The following is an 18009-nucleotide window of genomic DNA, read 5'->3' as shown; positions in this document are numbered from 1 at the left end:
ACGGCCTTCCACCCAGGTTCTGGCTCTCCCTTGAGGGGCCGGGCTCCAGACAGGGGCCTGCAGAGTGGCGGGGAGGAGCCAGCCCGTCCAGGTCTCCCGGATGCGGGGGCCAAACTCTTGCGCCCTCTGCTGGGTCCCTCCCAGCCTCCTGGCCTGCTGGGCGCCCATACAAACCTTCTCCCTCACACACACACACCACACACAGAAGGGAAACCTATAATCAAGACACAAACCCTCCGCTGGTCTCAAAGGACCTGGGGAGCGCACAGGCTGGTGGTGGCCCCGGGGGTGGGAGCTTCTGGAGAATGGGCCATGCCAGGTCTACGTGGTGCTCAGGAGGGTCTGGGACTGGGACCTCTGCTTGCACCAGCCTCCCCTTGGGGCCTGGCCTGTCTGAGGGTGGGACTCGAGGGTCCCTGCCTCTTGGTCCTCCTGAAGTGTCCTGAGAAAACCCCACTGAAGAACAAACATGAAAGCAGTAAAGGACAGGGGCTGAGGTGCCTGGAGGGGTCCAGGAAGAGGCCGCAGCTTCAAATGCTAGAGCCTTGGGACACTCAGCAAATGGCCTCGGCTTGTCACAGCCTGGTCAGGAGCAAGGAACCACCACGGGTTAGAAATTGTCTCTCCACTGGGGAAAGTGAGGCTCAGGAGGGACTGGCCCACAGTCCCAAGTAGGACACCGTTACAGAAGCCAGGGCTCAAAGCCAAGCTGGCTGATTCCAAAGTCTATGATCTTTACCATAATGCCAAGGAAGAAAATGCAGACCATCCCCGGGACAGGTCCCCAGGATGGCATCCTGAGTGAGCACACATGCACCACCCGTCCAGATGGGGACACCCAGCAGCCCTCCTTGTCCATTGGGAGGTGGAGGGGGGCAGCTGTGGGCCATCACTCATTCATTCAACAAAGGCTTACTGAGCACCTACTATGTGCCAGGCACAGGCTGGGCTCTGGAGGTTGGTCAGGGACCCCTCAGAGAGGGGCAGTAGGGTAGGCAGACACGAGGGGATGGTCAGGATTTGGGGAGATGGGGGAGGCTCCCCTAGCAGGTCTCCAAGGGTGCTGGGGAGAGCCAGGCAGGAAGGGTCCCTCAGTAGCCGAGGCCCAGCTGAGCCTATTCCACTGCCACCCTGGGCAGGTGTGTAAGGGCTGAGGCCACTCCCTGATGATGTTATTAGCTGTATCGGGAGCATATGGTCCGTGGACATGAGACCTGAAATATTATTTACTTCAGGGCAGAGGACACTCACTGACTCCCATGCAAGCTGGGTCTAGCACGACTCTTCCTGATTGATAGGCCTTTCAGGAAACAAAGACCACAAGAGAATTCAACATGCTCCTGGCTCGGGGCCAAGCCAGCCTCCTCTCCTATGCTTTGTCGAGTGTGTCTTTTTGTCTGCCTTCACCACTCGCAGGTGCCTCTGCCTGTGTTTGTGGTGTGTGTGTGTGTGTGTGTGTGTGCGCGCGCACTCACACGCATGCACACACACCCTGCTTTTTCCGAGCCCGGCTCTCCCGGGGGCAGGAAGGAACAAGAGATCTGCTACAGCTTCCCCACAGAACTTTTTCCCTCAGTCCCTTGACTTGGAAGCCAATGTCTGGTATTTTTTGCCAAGCTCAGAGACAGACTAGGGCCTTCTCAAGGTCACACAGCAGGCCAAGGGCAAGGCTGCCGGTGAGGCCAGTTCTCCCTCTTTCCCTGCTCTAGCTACACGGGACCGTGGGGGGTGTCCTGGCCCACAAACTGCTGCCCCAGCTCGGAACTTCCACCTTTTCTCCCCTTCCTCTGCCACGCTCACCTGGGGAATTCCTTCTAGTGACACCAAAGAAGCCCTTTGGGGAAGTGACAGAATTTCTTGGAAAGGGAACCAAAGTTTAGAGCTCTAGGGGCAAACAGCAACCAGGAGAACCTGGGAGCTTCTGGGGGTTGGGGGAGCAGGACTGAGGGAGGTCACACAGGGTGGGAACAGGCAGGCCAAACAACTGGAAACATAGGTGCCAAATCAGAGCTGCCCCCCACCCCCCACCCCAGGCAGCTCCTTCCAGGCACCAAGCCCATTCACAGCTGCGGAGACAACCCCTCGTTCAGGTCTCCCCCGCCACTCCCCTAGCCCCTCCAGTGTCGAGGCCGAAGCCCTGGGCACCCAGGTTCCAAGTTCTAAGTAGGCTGGCTTCCCAAGTACTGGGTGGCTCAACGTGAAGGGTCTCCAGGCTGGGAGGGGGGCGCACAGGCAGAGCCTGGGCTTTCTTCCCTTGGCTGGGCCACGCCGGGCTCAGTGCTGCCCTCCCGCGGCCGTGGATGGAGGCTGCCGTGCTCCTGGTTCCCAGGCCCTATCTGATCCATCTTCCCAGCCTGACACTCAGGGCCACCCCAGGACAGGGCCTGGTGGCTGTGGCATTTGGCTCTGATCTCCGCTGGCCCAGCGTGTGTCAGGCGGAGGATGAAGAATGGGCCCGCCGCTGCCGCCCCAGAGGCCTCTGCTGAATTGCAGTTCAGAGCTCAGCTGCCTGGGGCTGCGGATCGACAGGGAGGCCATTAATCTCTCCAGCAGCAGCCCTGCCCTGAGCAAGAAGGGGGGGGGGGTGCTGGGGGAAGACTCAGCTCTGCTCTCTGCTCCAGGACCTCTTCAGCACTCCCTCTGAGAGAGGCAGGACCAGAGTAGATGCTCAAGGTGGGTTCTTTGGGCCACCCCCTCCTCGCTCAGCCCGGCAGAGTTTGGGATTGCTGGGGATGAGGGGGGAGTCTCCCAAGGTCCCAGAGTTTTGAAAAATCAGAGGCGCAGGGCAGGGGCATCCTCACTCTGGAAAGATCAACACCTGTAGGTTCCAGGGACCAGCCAGTCCAAGCCTCCAGTCCCTTGGACGGGGAAACCAAGGCCAGGGAGGAGAGCTTCCCCACCATGGGCCACCTAGGCCGAGTGTCCAAGAGGGGATCCCCTTCCCCCCCCAACCCCACACATATGTGAGCTCCCCATGCCCAAATGGACAGAGGCTGGGGGAGAGTGAGCGGGGGTGCTCGAGCCTGGGACAGGACGACACTAACTGATGGGGTCACCAGTAATACTGCCCCATCCTGACCTCGTCCCCAGCTCTTCTTGTGCTCGGAGGTTGGTGGGGAAAGGCCAGGGTAGGGCAGGCTCAGGAGAAGACCCCAGGGCCCTCGTGGCCAAGGCCAGTGCGTACCTTTTATGTCTTGAAATCACCCTCATGCGGGAGCTGGGGTGAGGCCACCGCCAGGGCAGGCTGCTGCTGTCTGCTCCCTCCCCAGACTGTGAAGCAGGCCAAGTTTTCTGGGGCCTTCGGTCTCCACTTCCTGTCTGTTCCCCGCCCCTCCTCCCATTCTTCTAGCTGGGCTCACCTAGTGGGCCAATCACCTGCAGCTTCACCTCCAAAACCGATTATCCTGGGGGTGGCGTTAAACACCACCAGCAGCTCATCAGTTAAGGCAGAAGCCCTGGGGCCCAGTCTCTGCTGGGCACAGCCGCCCAGACAACAAGCCAACCTCTCCCACCTGCCGCCCCATAGACGTCACTGCTCAGCGCCTCTGCCTCTCTCAGGTCCTGCTCATGACATTGATTAGCTCCAACTATGAGAGGCTTCGTGGTTACCCCAAGCGCCGGGAACAAAGTTCAGACCACATGATCACTGCCGTCCAGCAGCGAGGGCTCGAGACCCCCAGCCCAGAATCACCCCAGAACAGGACAAGGGATACGCCTGAGGGGTGTGTAAACAGATTGAGAAGAGTTCCAAGCTCCTCCCTCCCCACCCCCCCGAAACCCAGGGCACGGGGCAGATCTTTCAGAGGGCCCTAACGTCTGTGAAGGGCTCCAGGCGCTGGAAAGAGGAGTTGAAAACGCCAAATTGGAAGGAGCTTTAAGACTAAAACGCATGCTCCCTCTGGTGTTGATAATGGAAATTGCATCCCCTCAGACGAGGGTTTGTTGCGTTGGGTGACGGGGTCATTCATCCAATCATTCCCAGGCTTGGTTGTTCTTTGTGACCCAATTTGTGTCCGAGTTGTGAAAAATCCCAGAGTGAAGCGAAAGCTCAGTAGTTCCCAGTGCATGTGACCTTTGTGGAGAGGGAAGGGAAAGTTTACAGGAAGGCCCTGTACCACAAATAGGTCACAGACCTCAGAATGGCACTTAGCTCTGTGGTTCTCAGCCCTGGCTACTCTCCGGGGCCACCTGGGCGCTTTCGTGGGCTCCACCCCAAGAGTCTTAGTCAATAGGTCCAGAGGGAATGCTGCGTGTCTGGTGGTCCAAACAGCACCCTGGGTTCTCTGGGGTCGATAATCTGGGACCCAAAGTAGCCTCACATCTGACAAGGGTGAAGGGTGTACAGCAGGGGTGGAGAGAGAGTAGTTCCCCTGGGACCATCCTCCCTGTGGAGCAGCTAGAATGTCCCTCCTAGCTGGCCTCCTCAGAGGTCTGTGTATAGAACATTCTAGAAGTATGACTCCTTTCCACTGCTCTGGACCACAGACCTGCAACACCGCCTCCTCCTGTCTTGCTGTTGTATCCAAGAGGCTTCAGGAGCAAACCCCCAGGAAAGTGCCCCTGGCTGGACGCACCCCATCCCATTTCATCTCTCCCACCATCATGGACAGGTCAAGTACACGCTCCAGCTTGTGTATGGAAATACTGAATTCTATTTAGGGGTGTGGCCTGTCACATTTTGTCTTTGGGGAGCCCACGTTTGGAGCAGGGGGTCGCAAAGACCTTGGCCTCGAGGTGTAAGTAGCCAGGCCCTTTAACTCTTTCCTCTGCTTTCTAAGCCCACAGGTGGTCAGTGGGGATCTGTCTGCCACCCCAGGTGTCAGTGAGAAGAGTGCTGGAATGGGAGCCAGAGACCTGGTTTCTAGCTCTGGCCCTGATACGGGCTGGCTCTGTCACCTGGACAAGTCCCCGCCTTTCCCAGGGTCTCAGTTTCCCTTTCTGAGAAGTGAAGCTTAACTATTTTGCACGTGGTGGCCTACTCTGCCTGTGGCCCCCAAACTACCCTAATCGTTTTAAATTTAAAAATCTTTAAAAAATGTTTATTCTAACTATCTTCCACACCCAACGTGAGGCTTGAACCCATGACCCCCCTGTTCATGGTAAACTCCACTCACCTGAGGCTGCCCGGGGTTCTCCTGCCAAGCTCTCCCCTCCCCTCCCTGGCAGGCTTACAAACCCAGATGAGGAAAATGGACACTAGGTGGTGCCATGATCCAGGCACCCGTCCTTTCCTCAGGGAAGAGTTGCAGAGGAAGATGGGCTCCTTCTGAGTCCAGCGCCACAAGGGGGCCACAGGCTTCAGGAAGTCAGGCTCTGGTCTGAGAGGCAGCCTGACGCCATCGTGGCTCCAGCTGCCTGTGGCTGGGTGCCTGCCAGAGTGGACAGGGCTGGAGGAGAGGGTATGCAGGGTACCCAGGTCCTCACCCTCCCTGTCCACTCCCTGGCCCTGGGCTCAACCAAGGCAGCACCCAGATGGGTGGAGGAGAACAGGTGCAACGGCGGTCCCCAAGCCCCAAGAGTGGAAAGGGAGTGGCCTGAGCTTAGCACCAGGGTCAGGAGGTGGGTAGGGAGAGAGCGTGAGCCGAGGCGCCCACCAGCCCCCCACAGATCCACCCATCTTGGCATGCAGGTGCTCGGGGAGGTGGCATCCTGTGGTCACAAACAGCTACAACTTCGGCTGCTCAGGGCGCAAGTGCAGGAACTCCCAGCAGAGAGCTCCAGCAGCAGCACCCTGGGCCTGTGTAGATAGCCCAGCAGCACCCAGTTGTCATTGACCTTCAGGCTTCCTGGCTTTCTCTCTGCCTGGCGTTCGGAAGGCAGGCTGAGTCCTCGGTCCTTGGGGCTCCTCGCAATTCAGAGGGCAGGCAGAGGCCTGCGGATGGTGGTACTGAACTCCCTGTCCAAGGAGGCAAGGGCACCTGAGCAGCTCATTGAAAACCAAGAGACCAGACTGTATCGTACTCCAGCTCGGAGAGGCGAGTCGGTCATGGCAGGTACGGGAGCGGAGGAGGGAGGGAGGCAGGCCAGGGAAGGAGCTGTCTCTGAGGCTCGCTTTATTATTAACAGGAGGCGGCCTGGGGTGGGAGGAGGCCATGCAAACCCAGGGGTCACATGGAGCTTGGCGCTTCCTTCAGCCTGAGGGCCTTGGCAGTGCTGGGGACAAAGGTCTACAGCTCAGGGAAGTCTTCCCAAGGTCCCCCCTGCAGCGGGGACACAGCTGACTCTGCAAAGACAAAGACAGGCTCTAGGTAGCAATGGCAGCAAGGAGTAGGGATTTTTCTTTTATTCCTTATTCATCTCATTTTTCTCTTTGCCCCCCTGCCGTGGCCACACACACCATACCAGGCACTCGGCCATCAATGGAAAAACCAAAGTGGGTAGCAGACCAACTGGCTGGTGGCCAGTAGACCCCGAAATCCTCCCTGGCTCCGTCCCAAGCTCTGCCTGATTTCTCCAGGGCCCTCCCTGGCTCCCGGCTCACCTGTGCCTCCCCCACTTACCCGTCATTACAGATCGTCACCATTGACTTGCCTGGGGTTGGGGAGGGGAAAAGAGGGAAGACATCAGAGGAGGAGGTCACCAGTCTCAGGGTCCCTAAGGTCAGGGACCCCGCCTCACAGGCTTTGGAGATGAAAATCCTTGGCCTGTGCCTCTTTTCCCCCCAGTGTCCCCATCGCATTCAGGGACCCTAGGCCGGCACTCACCGGTGCTTCTTTTTGCCCCCACAGCGGAGTCTTTTGCCTTGAAGAGAAAGGAGATGAGTTTCCATCAACTTCTTGCTTCCAGGGAGAGCGTCTCTGCCCTGAAGAGGGCAGCACGGTAGCCTCTACTCCCTCCTTCCCACCAGAGCCACAGGGGACCATTTCTGTCCTTATACAGGGCTGGACCATAAGCATTCTGTTAGCCCGTCTGTTAGTCAGTCAACAAACATTTGCTGCAGCCACTCCATGGTAGACTGTGAGCTCACCGAGAGCAATGGCCAAGCCTGGGCCATGGCAGGGCCCCCGGCACAGAGCTGAGCACACAGTAGCTGCTCCATACGCTCTTGGAGGAGGAGGACTGCAAGTCCAGAGCCAAGATCTCTGCTCAGGCCTGTCTGCCTCCTGCGCTTGTGTGCTCGACCTCGACACAGTGCCGCCCACAAGACACTTCCAGCTGAGCTGGGGAGAGCGGCTGTGTCTGCAGACAGAAGCCCCCCAGTGGAATGGCCCCAACCATAGAGGCGTTAGAATCCCAGGATTGTGTTTCTGTGTACTTTTCTTCTGGTTGTACCTAACCAAGTCAATAAGCATTCACTAAGCCCCTGCTGTGTACCGGCTAGGACTGGGAGATACGCAAGGACGCTTCTCTCCTCCAGAACACTCCAGGCCTATACCTGAGTGCTTCCTTGGCTGCCGTGCTAGCCCAAACTTTATGAGATAAGTTGGATCATCCCTATTTAACAGATGAGCTAACAAGCCCAGGGAGTTAGGGATCCGCACCCAGTAAACTAGCAGGGGGCTCAAATGCCTCTGGCTCCCAGCCACACTTGCTCTCCAGCAGTCTGTGGGGTGGGCTGGGGTAGGCGGGTGGACCCTGGGTTCAGCTGAATAGACTCTGCTTCTGGCTGGCTGTGGAACCCTGGGCAACTGGCTGCACCTGTCAGGATGGGTAGCTTTCCCATGGGACAGTAGTGATCATCCCTCAGAGCTGCCGAGATTAAATGGACTGAGATGTTGCTCACACCAAGAAAGGAAAGTGCCCAGATCTGGCCAAGGGAGATATCCTGTGGGGGTTGGTTCCCCTCCCTGGCTTGAACCCCGTGTACACTGGAGGGTCCCTGGCTGGCTGGATGCAGCCAGCTCTCCCCTCCGCACCTCCACCCTGGGCCGCCAGAGGGCGCACTGGAGGGAACGGAAACTTCCTTTGTGTGACCCAAGGACCAGGCAGGGAGGCGTCCCATGAAGCCTGTGTCCATCAGAGTGTGGGTCAGTTCCCACATCTCACATGGGGGAATGGAGGGGACCGGAGAGACTCACTTCCCTTCTGGGATCTGGGAAGAGGGTGAGAGGGCTTTCCCCCACCCCTGGGGAACCCCTGATCAGTGGCTTTGAAAAGACATATGGCCCCGTGCAGCAGCCCCTTCCGGCAGCCCACTTACTGAGGATGATAATGAGCCCCACGACGAAGGCCAGGGCAGCAAAGATGAGGCCCCCTTTGCGGACAGTCTCATAGTCTGAGAAAGGAGAGGGCAAGGAGGTGGGATGGGTCTACCCAGGCACCCCTCCCACAACCCACCCCTGCAGCAGCCCCAGGCTACCAGAGGAAGATGGCCGCCGTAACCAGGGGATGCCAGGAAGCAGGGTCTGTGGGGGATAGCAGGCTCGGGAAGGGTGGGGAAGGGGAGCCACCAGGCTTACCGTAGTAGAATGGGTCCACTTCCCCCTTGGGGCTGCCACCTGATAGGACAGAGCCAGAGGCAGGGTGAGCCAGCCACAGAAACAGTGGAACTCCCATCCTTCCCTCCCAGCCTCCCCAAGAGTCTAAGTGGGCAAGAGGAGGCTGGTGGGCCTGCTAAGGCCACCGCCAGTGGGGGCATCTGTCCTAGGCCACCTTGGAAGCCGTCCACTTGGGACCAAACACCAAGCATCCAAACAGGATGCTGGGCTGCCTGGGGGGCCTCCAGCAACTCTTGGAGGGTTGCATCTTTCCTCCCCTTGCTTCCTGCTACGGTAGGCCAGGCCATGGGAGACATTTCCCATTGAACTCATCATTAGCCTCGCTCCACGTGACTAGTCCACGGCAAGATGTGTCGCAAATGCTTGTGGAATGAATGAACGGAGGGGTCCTTCACTTCCACTGACCAGAAGGAGAAAACTGAACGGGTTTAAAGTCCCCCATGAGAGTTAGGGGCAGAACTGGGTCTTGGACTCAGGTTTCTGGATTCTTCTCTCTTAGGTTTCCATCCTCAAGGGGAAGCAAATTCTTTTAAGAAACATTAATATTGGGGCACCTGGGTGACTGAGTGAGTTAAAGCCTCTGCCTTCAGCTCAGGTCATGATCTCAGGATCCTGGGATCAAGCCCCACATTGGGCTCTCTGCTCACCAGGGAGCCTGCTTCCACCTCTCTGCCTGCCTCTCTGCCTACTTGTGATCTCTGTCAAGTATATAAATAAAATCTTAAAAAAAGAAAGAAAGAAAGAAAGAAACATTAATATATACTGTTTTCCATGTGCCAGGGGAAGGCTAACAAAACATGAGCTCTTTTTATCATCATAAGCACCCGTGAAGCACTGATGCGATTCCAGTACAATCCCTAGAAGCTGGAGGCACAGAGAGGTTAAGTAATGCCCTCACAGTAACACAGCATAAAAGGGAGAGCTGGGATTTGAACCCAGGCAATAGGCTGCTAAGAATCTAGGTACCTAGCCCCTTTGCTACATTGCCTCTCAGATGGTCAGAAGGCACAAAACATTTCAAGGCCTCGTATGGCCCAGTCCCTGGCCTCCTGTGTTAGCCCACCCAAGCTGGAGCTGCTCAGCACCAGAGGTCACAGCTCTGCCCTCCAGCCCCGGAAACTGAGCACATTGGCCTTTGGGTAGCCCGAGGGTGCCTGGCCAGGGCTTTGCTGCCATGGTGGAGGGTGGCCCCCCTTGCCTACCCTGCTCAAGCCTCATCTTGGCACCAAGGAGGCAGTGTCTGAGGTAGAAATCAGTACCTCCCAGGTTGTGCTGAACAGTGCCCTGTGGGGTGGGGGACCTGAGGAACCCAGTTGTCCCCAGTGCAGCCTCCCTTGCCAGAAGGGGCCAGTGCTTGGGCCTCTAGGGAGGACTATGGGGACCCAGGACGCGTCCCCATGTGGGAGCCCATCAGTCTTGTCTCCCGGATTCAGTTCAGGTCTTGTTCAAGGTGACACGGAGAGTTAGCCCCAGAGCCATGACTAGACAGGTGGCTCCCGTCACCACACCGGGAAACCGCCTCCTTCCTCATCCCTTGTCTTGAGCCATTCCCCACCCAAACCCTCATCTTTTCCAGGTCCGGCTCAAAGCCCACCACAGTCAACAGAGGCCCCTGTTGGCCTCCAGGCCCAAGTCACCCCTGTCACGGGATCCTTCTGGGGGTGTCCCACACTGTGGGGCTCTGGCCCCAAAGCCAGCCTAACTCCCTTCCCCTCCTGCTCTGAGCTCAGGTAGTTTGGAAAGATACACTGACCTAGGACAGGTGCAAGTCCTATCGTCAAGAGGAGAGCTCATCCCTGGCCCAACCCCCAGCTCTAACCTGGCACCCCAGGTCCTGCCATTCAAGCTATATAGCTATATTCCTTCAGACTTAGCACAGCATCCCCTTTGCAAAGTAATTGTTTCTGAAATTGTCTAAAGAGGCTGGCAAGTTTGGGGGAGGGGTGCTGGGGTCTCTGGAAGGCAAGGGTTCCAGGGGTCCAGCTCATCCCTCCAAAAGTGGTCCAAGGAGAGGCCACCGCCTGCTTCACGCACGTACACGCACACTCACCGTCGCCCGTCGCGGACCCTGCCATTCCCCTAGCAGACTGGGCTGGTCCCTCTCCTGCTCTGCTCTGGGGAGAATGCCGGGCAGCGGGGAGACCAGGAGTGAGGTGGGGGGTGTTAAACATTAACAGTGCAGGTAATATTTGCCCGAGTCACAAGAGAAGCCCCGGGGTGAGTGGAGGGGCTCCCTCGGAGGCAGGAAGAGGTGCAGGGACAGGCAGGGGCAGGGAGGAGCGAGCCAAATCCCTCCCGAAGGAAATTTCCAGAAAAGGGTTGGGGACCGGTAGGCCAGTGTTCTTCCTCTAGCCGGAGAAGCCGTGGCTGGGGCTGGGGCATGGGGTGGGGGGGGGGGAGACGGGGACGTGGGACTTTCAGAATATAGTCAGTGTCCACCAGAGCTTAAGGGGCCACATCGGGAGTCCAGAGACACCCCCATCCCAGCAGCTGCCCACCTCCCCGACCGCTGCGGAGACAAGGGCTTCAGCAGCTACTTCTGACCCGGCACCCAGGGCTTCCCTGAGACCGTCCCCAGGCGCCTGGCCCACCCCGACCTCACCGCCCACCCCAGCCCACCACTGGCTGCTGCTGTCCACGCTTCCAGGGCTTCCAGGGCCGAGCCCCACCCTTCCTGTTGTTTCCTCCACCCCTCGGGGCTGCAGCCTGCGGCTCACAAAGGCTCCAGTCATCCCTAACTAATCCCTCTCTCCCTGCCGCCTCTGGCATTTTCCTTCCACAGGCTGGCTGCTCCCATGCCGGGTTCCCAGGTTTCCCAGCGTTGCGCCATCGGCTCCTTCAGGAAGGGGTTGAGTCGACCACCTGGAGAAGGGCTTGCTTTTCGGACCCACAAGGCACTTTCCTACCTAGTATCCCTTTGTGCCTTGTGTTATTTCCCATTTTACAGATGAGGCAGCTGAGGCCCCGAGTCACACAGCGGGGGAGGGGTGTGTTGGAGGACCCACAGGCAGGCCTTGGGTCTTGGGCATCAGGTGCTTTCCCACACCTCCCACACCTCCCACACCTCCCACACCTCCCACACCTCCCACACCTCCCACACCTCCCACACCTCCCACACCTCCCACACCTCCCACACCTCCCACACCTCCCACACCTCCCACACCTCCCACACCTCCCACACCTCCGAGGCGGCCTCCCAGCTCTGCGGTGGCCTCTTTCACCTTGGAGACCCTTGGGCTGGGTACTCCATGGGGGCTTGCATTCCTGGCTGAGTTCTCGTCCATTGAACGGGCCTCCAGAACAGGCCAATGCTCAGTGGTAGCCACAGGCCCAAAGCCAGCCGTCGGCATCCACCGAGGACGGGCTGGTCCTCCCGAAGGGACCTAATCCATCTGTTACTCCCCTTGGGGTGGTTGCAGGGGATCAAGGTTTGAGTTCATTTCCTGGCCCCTCCACCTGCTAAGTAAATGGCCTCTGCCCAGTTACTGAACTTCTCTGTGCCTCAGTCTTCTCATCTGTGAAATGGGAGTACTCCCTGCCTCAGGGAGTTGTCGTGAGTTGTGAAGAGCAGGGCACACAGCCTGGGACACAGTTAGTGTCACTGTTGTCACTGTCGCATCTGTGCTCACCGGAAAATAAAGGGCGCTCAGCTTCTGTTGAACATTAACTGTTGGATGCAGGAAAGCCAACCCCCTCCAGCGAAAATCAGCATGGGGTGGGGTGGGGGGGTGAGGTAGAGAGAGAACATCACTGCTGCGACCAGAAGCACTGACACCCATTCTGCTCTCCGCTTTCAGAGCTGAGGGATGAATATTCATAAGAATGATACAGCCCAGCTAATGCTTAGTCGGGGCTGACCCTGTGTCAGGCTCTTTACTTACTTATTTAAAAAAAAAAAAAAAGATTTTATTTATTTATTTGACAGAGATCACAAGTAGGCAGCGAGGCAGGCAGAGAGAGAGAGAGGAGGAAGCAGCCTCCCTGCTGAGCAGAGAGCCCGATGCAGGGCTCGATCCCAGGACCCTGGGATCATGACCTGAGCCGAAGGCAGAGGCTTAACCCACTGAGCCACCCAGGCACCCCTCTTTACTTATTTTTAAGATTTATTTATTTTGAGAGAGAGAGCGAGAGCAAGGAAGCAAGTATGCCTGAGTCAGAGGGAGAGGGAGAGAGACTTCCAAGCGGACTCCCCGTGAGCACGGAGTCCACGTGGGGCTGGATATCCCAGCCCCGAGATCACAACCCAAGCCGAAACCAAGAGTCAGATGCTTCACCAACGGCACCACCCAGGGGCCCCTTGTCAGGCTCTCCATAGACACTGCCCCCACTGGACCCGTGTTCGCTCCATTCTACAGATGAAGAAGCTGAGGCTGATCATTTGCTCCCTGCAATGACCACTGGGGGCGGCCAGGAGGCCCACTGGGCAGACCAAAAAGATGGAGGGCAAGGAGCTCGAGGGATTGGCCTGCAACATCCTGATAGTGACAAAACCAGGTCTAGAAATCCAGACCCCCAAGGCGGTGCTCCCAAAGCTACTGCTGCTCTCCACACAGGACGCCAGGTGTCCCTTACTACATGTTCTCTCGGTAGCTTAGTGCCTTCTGTCTCTCTTTGTAAGCTACTGCGGATTCTAGGTGCAATAGTGGATATAAAAATGGGTGGAAAGGATGGGTAGATAGATAGATGGAGGGAGGGAAGGAGGCAGAGGGGCAGAGATAGAGGCAGAAATAGGAAAACAAGTTGTTATCTGCATTTTAAACTCTACATGCAAGGCCCTGTTCTGAGCACCTAATAAGAATTAAGCCATGTAGGGGCACCTGGGTGGCTCAGCTGGTTAAGTGGTTGCCTTCAGCTCAGGTTATGATCCCAGGGTCTTGGGATCGAACCCCATGTCAGGCTTCCTGCTCAGTGGGGAGCCTGCTTCTCTCTCGCTCTCTCTGCCTCTGTGTGTCAAATAAATAAATAAAATCTTAAAAAAAAAAAAAAAAGAATTAAGCCATGTAATCATCACAACAGCCCTGAGGTAAGGAAGCCCTCATCAGCATCCCCATTTCATAGATGAGGCACTGAGGCACAGAGTCAGGTAAACAAGATTTGAACCCAGCAGCCTGGCTTTAGAATTCCTGCAGATGGACAGGTGGCTAGACAGACAGACCGAAAAGGAGGCTGTTGGACAAGCGGTCTTCCTAGTTCCTGCAGCTCCGAGATGCTCAGGGCAGAGATCCCCCCCACACCCAGGACTCTACCTTGAGATGCCCTTGTTTAGAAATCCTGCCTGTCCTGGCTTCCGCTTTCCCTGCCCTTTTGGGGGAGCAGGCGGCTGCACCCGAAAGTGAGGAGGGGGACACCTGTGTCTGAGTCTGAGTAGGCGGGAGGCAGGGGGTTCAGGGAACTCACCCAGGTACCACCTGTCCATGGCAGGAGCCGCAGGCGTGTCCTTGGTGGCAGAGAGCAGCGAGGCGCTGGTTGCCGAGGGCCTGGCTGGAAAGTGTGGCTCTCCCTCCCTCCCTCCACACCTCATCGGGGGCCCCTGGGCAGGAAGAGACAGAGTCGGGGAGGAGGGGCTGGCGAGGGAGCCCACACCTTGTGCCTGCCTGCCTGCCTGCCAGCGGGGACGGGCTGGGGCCAGGGATCCCGGCCAGAGAGTCTCTGACTTCCCCCAGAGGAAGGGGGAAGCTGGGAGCCACAGCCACTGGCCCCTCTGCCCCTATAGGAGAGACGCCGCAGCGGGTGCCCTCCAGGAAGCCTGAGGTGCCTGCCAAGGTCACCCTAGCGGTGACTGAGGGAGACTCCGACTGCCATTTGTGGGCCCCCCAAGACTTCCCTCAGCTGTACCTCCACCCTCCAGCCCACCGGGCCTCTGCCCGGATTGATCCTGCCCCCGAGTCTCATCCTCAGCTGGGCGTCTCCTGAGATGGGTCAGAATGGCCGCAGCCCTGGGCAGCAGCCCCTGGGCCGGGCAGGGGTCTTTTTAAGGCCCCGCCCAGAGCCTGAGCCCCCAGCTGCAGGTAGTAGGGCCGAGATGGGAAGCAGCTGGGGGCCCGGAGGGCGCACTGGTGTGGAGTGGCTCCATGGCAACCAACCCGGTCTCGCCTGGGACCCTCCCAGGGCAGCTCCCAGTGACTTACCACGGGCTGTGATGTCAGACTGCCCGACGCACCCCAGCAGCCCAGCCGGGAGATAGTAGCAGCCTAACGAGGCCCCTGAGGGCGGCTGGTGGTTGCCAGAGGGGGCACTGCCGGAAGAGGCCGAGTCTTTTGTTCCCCTGCACTTGTGCCTCTGGTGGCCTGGAGCAAGGTGGCCGCAAGCAGGCTGAGTACGGCTCACTCTGGGCCCAGGACCTCCCTCGGTGACTTGGGGGCCACCCTGCTCAGCCACCCCGGAAGGCACACTGAAAAGCAGGGTTTGGGAGGTGCTGGTTCTGGCCCCCATCTCTGCCCCCCCCCCACTCCAGCCAAACAGAGGACAACTTGCCTCCTATCCCTCCTTAGAGGAATCTCCTGCCCCTGGGCAGGGGGAGGAGATGACTAATAACCCCACAGGGAGCCACCTCCTGGCTGGAAGACTCTGGAAATGTAGAAGGGCAGGCCTGGGAGGTGCATGATCTGGAGGGGCTGAGGTCTGTCCCAAGGACCCCAAGGGTCCTGCTTGCTGGCCGAGCTGCTCCCACGACCCAGCCTTGTCACACGTTCCCAAGTGGAAACTTGCATGTTCTAGACAGCTCAGGGCTGCCGAGCGGAAATTCTCCAAGCCAGGCACTTGGAGAGATCCGGAAATCTCGGGGCTAGATGACGCTTGAAGAAGTTACCTGGTCCAAACGTGTCAGTGGTTTAGAAACGTGAGGATCTCAGCCACAGCCTTTTCATACCCTCCCACAAACACACACATACACACATAGTGTGTCCCCTACCAGCCCCTAATGCTGCAAAAGAAGGCATCTGGATCCCAAATGGAGACCCTGTGTCATGGACTGGCTAACTAGAAAGGGCATCCAAAGCCATCCTACCCATCCCTGTCACTTATAAAGGGCTCACTCTTCCTGCTCCAACCCTTTGAGGGTTCAAAGTGTAAACCATCCTATACTGGCCCCAATGACATCTTTGACCTTGTCTCCAACTTTCCTGTCCCTTCTCTCCACTCCAGCCATACTGATCTCCTTGATGCTCTTCTAACCTTCCAGGCATGCTCCTGCCTCAGGACCTTTGCACTGGCTCTTCCCTCTTCCTGAACATTCTTCCTCCAGAGAGCTTCCTGGCTAACTCCGCTCATGCCTCTCTTCATTGATTGACTCAGAAGACCCTTCCTGGCACCCCAGTCTAAATTGTTCACACCCACTCTGCAATGTCTCAAATCCCTTCTTAGTTTGTTGTGTTCTGGTTTGTTTTCTCCAGGAAAGCAAGGATTTTTGTTGTGTTCATTCTTAGATTCCCAGTGCCTACAACAGAACCTGGCACATGGTGGACCCCCAGTTCTGTTAAACAAATGAACGCATCCCGGAGGTGAAATCATTTCTCTAGTGGCACAGGAGGCCCAGGACCTGCCTAACGCAGACTCTTCCCCTGAAATCCCGTCCTAGAACAAGTAGCAGGAACTAGTTTGCCCCCATGGAGACAGAGTGGGTGGTCTGCAATGGATCCCCCAGAGTCCATCTTGGGGAGACCCCCCCCACCCTCTACTTCCCCCAGCATTTTACCCAAAGACCTGAAGCGATTTTCATGAAAATGAAACCGCTTCTATTTCTCCTTTCAGGGGAAGCCCGGGGCTAAGAGTCAAGTAGGGCTACTCTCTCTTGCTCACACCCAAGTCCTCCCTCAGAATTTTTCATGTCCACCTCCAGCTGAGGTCATTGGCCTGGCTGACGCTGGGGACAAGGGAACCCTCCTTCAGCCCATGGCCCACAATGCCCGGCGCACCACCCAGCAGAGCCTCTCTTCCTACGGATCCCTCCATGCAGGAACCGCCCCGTGGGACAGACGCGCCCTGAGTAAGCTGCTTTGCATCCCGACTCTTCGCTGTAGACACTGTGATGCTGGGGAAGGTCGCTTCTCCAGGTCGCCTTCTCCCATGTATACAGTGAGTTGAAGCACCTACCTTGAGTGGTTCTTGTAGGAATTGAGATGACGTGGGCAAAAACCTGGCCAGAGAAGGTCCTCATGAATGTGAACTTCATTCTCCTCCCCGGAGGTGACCGTCTAGGAGGCAAGGACCCTCACTGCAGACCTTCCCTGGGCCCAGTCCCTTGCCAAGGCGTCTCGGAGGCAGTTTCCAGAGCACCCTCCCCTCCCGACCCTCTCTGCCGGTCCACCACCCACCCCGCACCCCCAACCTTCCTCTCCTCCCCACACCTGCACAGCACCGCTGGCTGCTGCTGGGGTCCAGATGTGCTGCTTCTTTCAGTCTTTCTCAGGATATGGGGCCAAATGGGGTGGGAGTGCTCCTCTGCTGTCTCAGAAAGGCTCTAGGGCAGGCAACCCAACCCCTGCGCCCTCCCTTTGTCTGATTATTCTAGGCTGGAGCCAAAGAGGACCACCCAGCCATACTCTGCTTTCCTCCCCAGACCCACAGATCAAGGAGACCTTTGGGAGGTATGGAGAGGTAGCCCCAAGTCCTGGTCCCTCTTCCAGCATGGTCACACCCAGTGGGACAGTGTCCTTGGTCACCATGCCTCAGCACCCCCGCATCTTCCCCAAGCTGTTTTCCAACTGTCCTCTGACTCTTCAGTCTCAGGGCAAAGGTCTGGGTGGTCACTTTTGGGTTGCTGGGATGGGAGGGTGGCATCCTGGGACGTCAGCTGAGCACCGTCCACCTGGTGCTCAAAAACTAGCCAAGAGGTAAAGGCCCGCACCACCACCCCTTCCCAGGAGGAATGTTCCAGCTTCGCCACCCCTGCATGTCTGGGGCCGCACATCAGAGCGCACGGCCTCAGAGTCCAGGCCCCTTGCATTCCTCCCAGTATTGGCTTGCAGCTGGGAAGAAGCCAGAAGCCCCTAGAAAGCCCTGCATCCTGGCTGGGGTTGGTCTGCGGCTGCTGGCATGCGTGGTTCTGCAGTCTCAGCAGGGATGGTGGCAGCTTCCAGGCCCCATCTGGGCTGCCCAGAGGCCCTGAACCCCAAGGAGCGCTGGTGCCTGTCTCCTGCTGTCGCTGCCAATGCCAGGGTCACTGGGGTCTTATAAGGCGAGGCCAGGGGAGGTGGGTCCTGGAGGGTCCATTCCTTAAGTGTTGGCTTTAAGATGACCCGAGTTGTAGGGCACACAGGTCCTGGGAGTTGCCAAAGGGCAATGTACTATGAGAGTCAAGGTCACTGAGGCTTTCTGCTCCCTGAGCTGGCAGGGACGCAGACGTCCTCCTCTGTTTCTACAGCTGCTGGCAAGGGCGAACCTGTTTGACCCACCTCTCCCACAGTGAATACCCTGGAGAGAAATGCATTCTTGACTTTTCTGAGCTTGAACTAGAATAGGGGTTATTCTCTCCAGTGGTGGTCCTTGACCTCCTAGAACTCACATCCCCCCATATCTCTGAAAAGCAGCTGCAGGCCCCGCCACCTCCAGGACCAAGCCCACCCTCTCTGCT

At 57.8% G+C, this 18009-nt stretch overlaps 1 protein-coding gene across 2 annotated transcripts; it reads right to left on the bottom strand.

The window, feature by feature from the left end:
- Positions 1–6036: 6036 nt before the first annotated feature.
- On the bottom strand, positions 6037–17587 carry FXYD2 (FXYD domain containing ion transport regulator 2). 2 transcript variants are annotated; one of them, XM_045080483.1, is made up of 8 exons: positions 16784–17587; positions 14567–16630; positions 13836–13968; positions 8400–8438; positions 8141–8215; positions 6705–6741; positions 6501–6531; positions 6037–6223 (listed from the first exon to the last, which is right to left on the bottom strand). In XM_045080483.1, exons 3-7 carry the CDS (start codon positions 13957–13959, stop codon positions 6507–6509), a joined length of 300 nt encoding a protein of 99 aa, XP_044936418.1. In that variant the 5' UTR covers positions 13960–13968; positions 14567–16630; positions 16784–17587; the 3' UTR covers positions 6037–6223; positions 6501–6506. The 2 variants fall into 2 exon arrangements, with proteins under 2 accessions (XP_044936418.1, XP_044936419.1); XM_045080484.1 differs by lacking the exons at positions 13836–13968; positions 14567–16630; positions 16784–17587 and adding an exon at positions 10489–10726.
- Between the last annotated feature and the right edge of the window lie 422 nt (positions 17588–18009).

This window comes from Mustela putorius, unplaced genomic scaffold (assembly GCF_011764305.1).
Source record: "Mustela putorius furo isolate JIRA1106 unplaced genomic scaffold, ASM1176430v1.1 tig00000460_pilon_pilon_pilon, whole genome shotgun sequence".
Lineage (NCBI taxonomy): Eukaryota > Metazoa > Chordata > Mammalia > Carnivora > Mustelidae > Mustela > Mustela putorius.
The sequence above is the reverse complement of the archived record's forward strand: the minus strand, read 5'-3'. Positions and strand labels throughout refer to the sequence as shown.

What these genes read in the sequence shown, in the direction of transcription:
- FXYD2 (XM_045080483.1), bottom strand. Translation starts at nt 13,959, where the DNA reads ATGAGGTGTGGAGGGAGGGAGGGAGAGCCACACTTTCCAGCCAGGCCC. An exon ending in GGGGCTCATTATCATCCTCA is followed by an intron (nt 6,742 to 8,140) that starts GTAAGTGGGCTG and finishes TTTCTCTTCAAG; the next exon opens with GCAAAAGACTCCGCTGTGGG. An exon ending in GGGGGCAAAAAGAAGCACCG is followed by an intron (nt 6,532 to 6,704) that starts GTGAGTGCCGGC and finishes CCCCAACCCCAG; the next exon opens with GCAAGTCAATGGTGACGATC.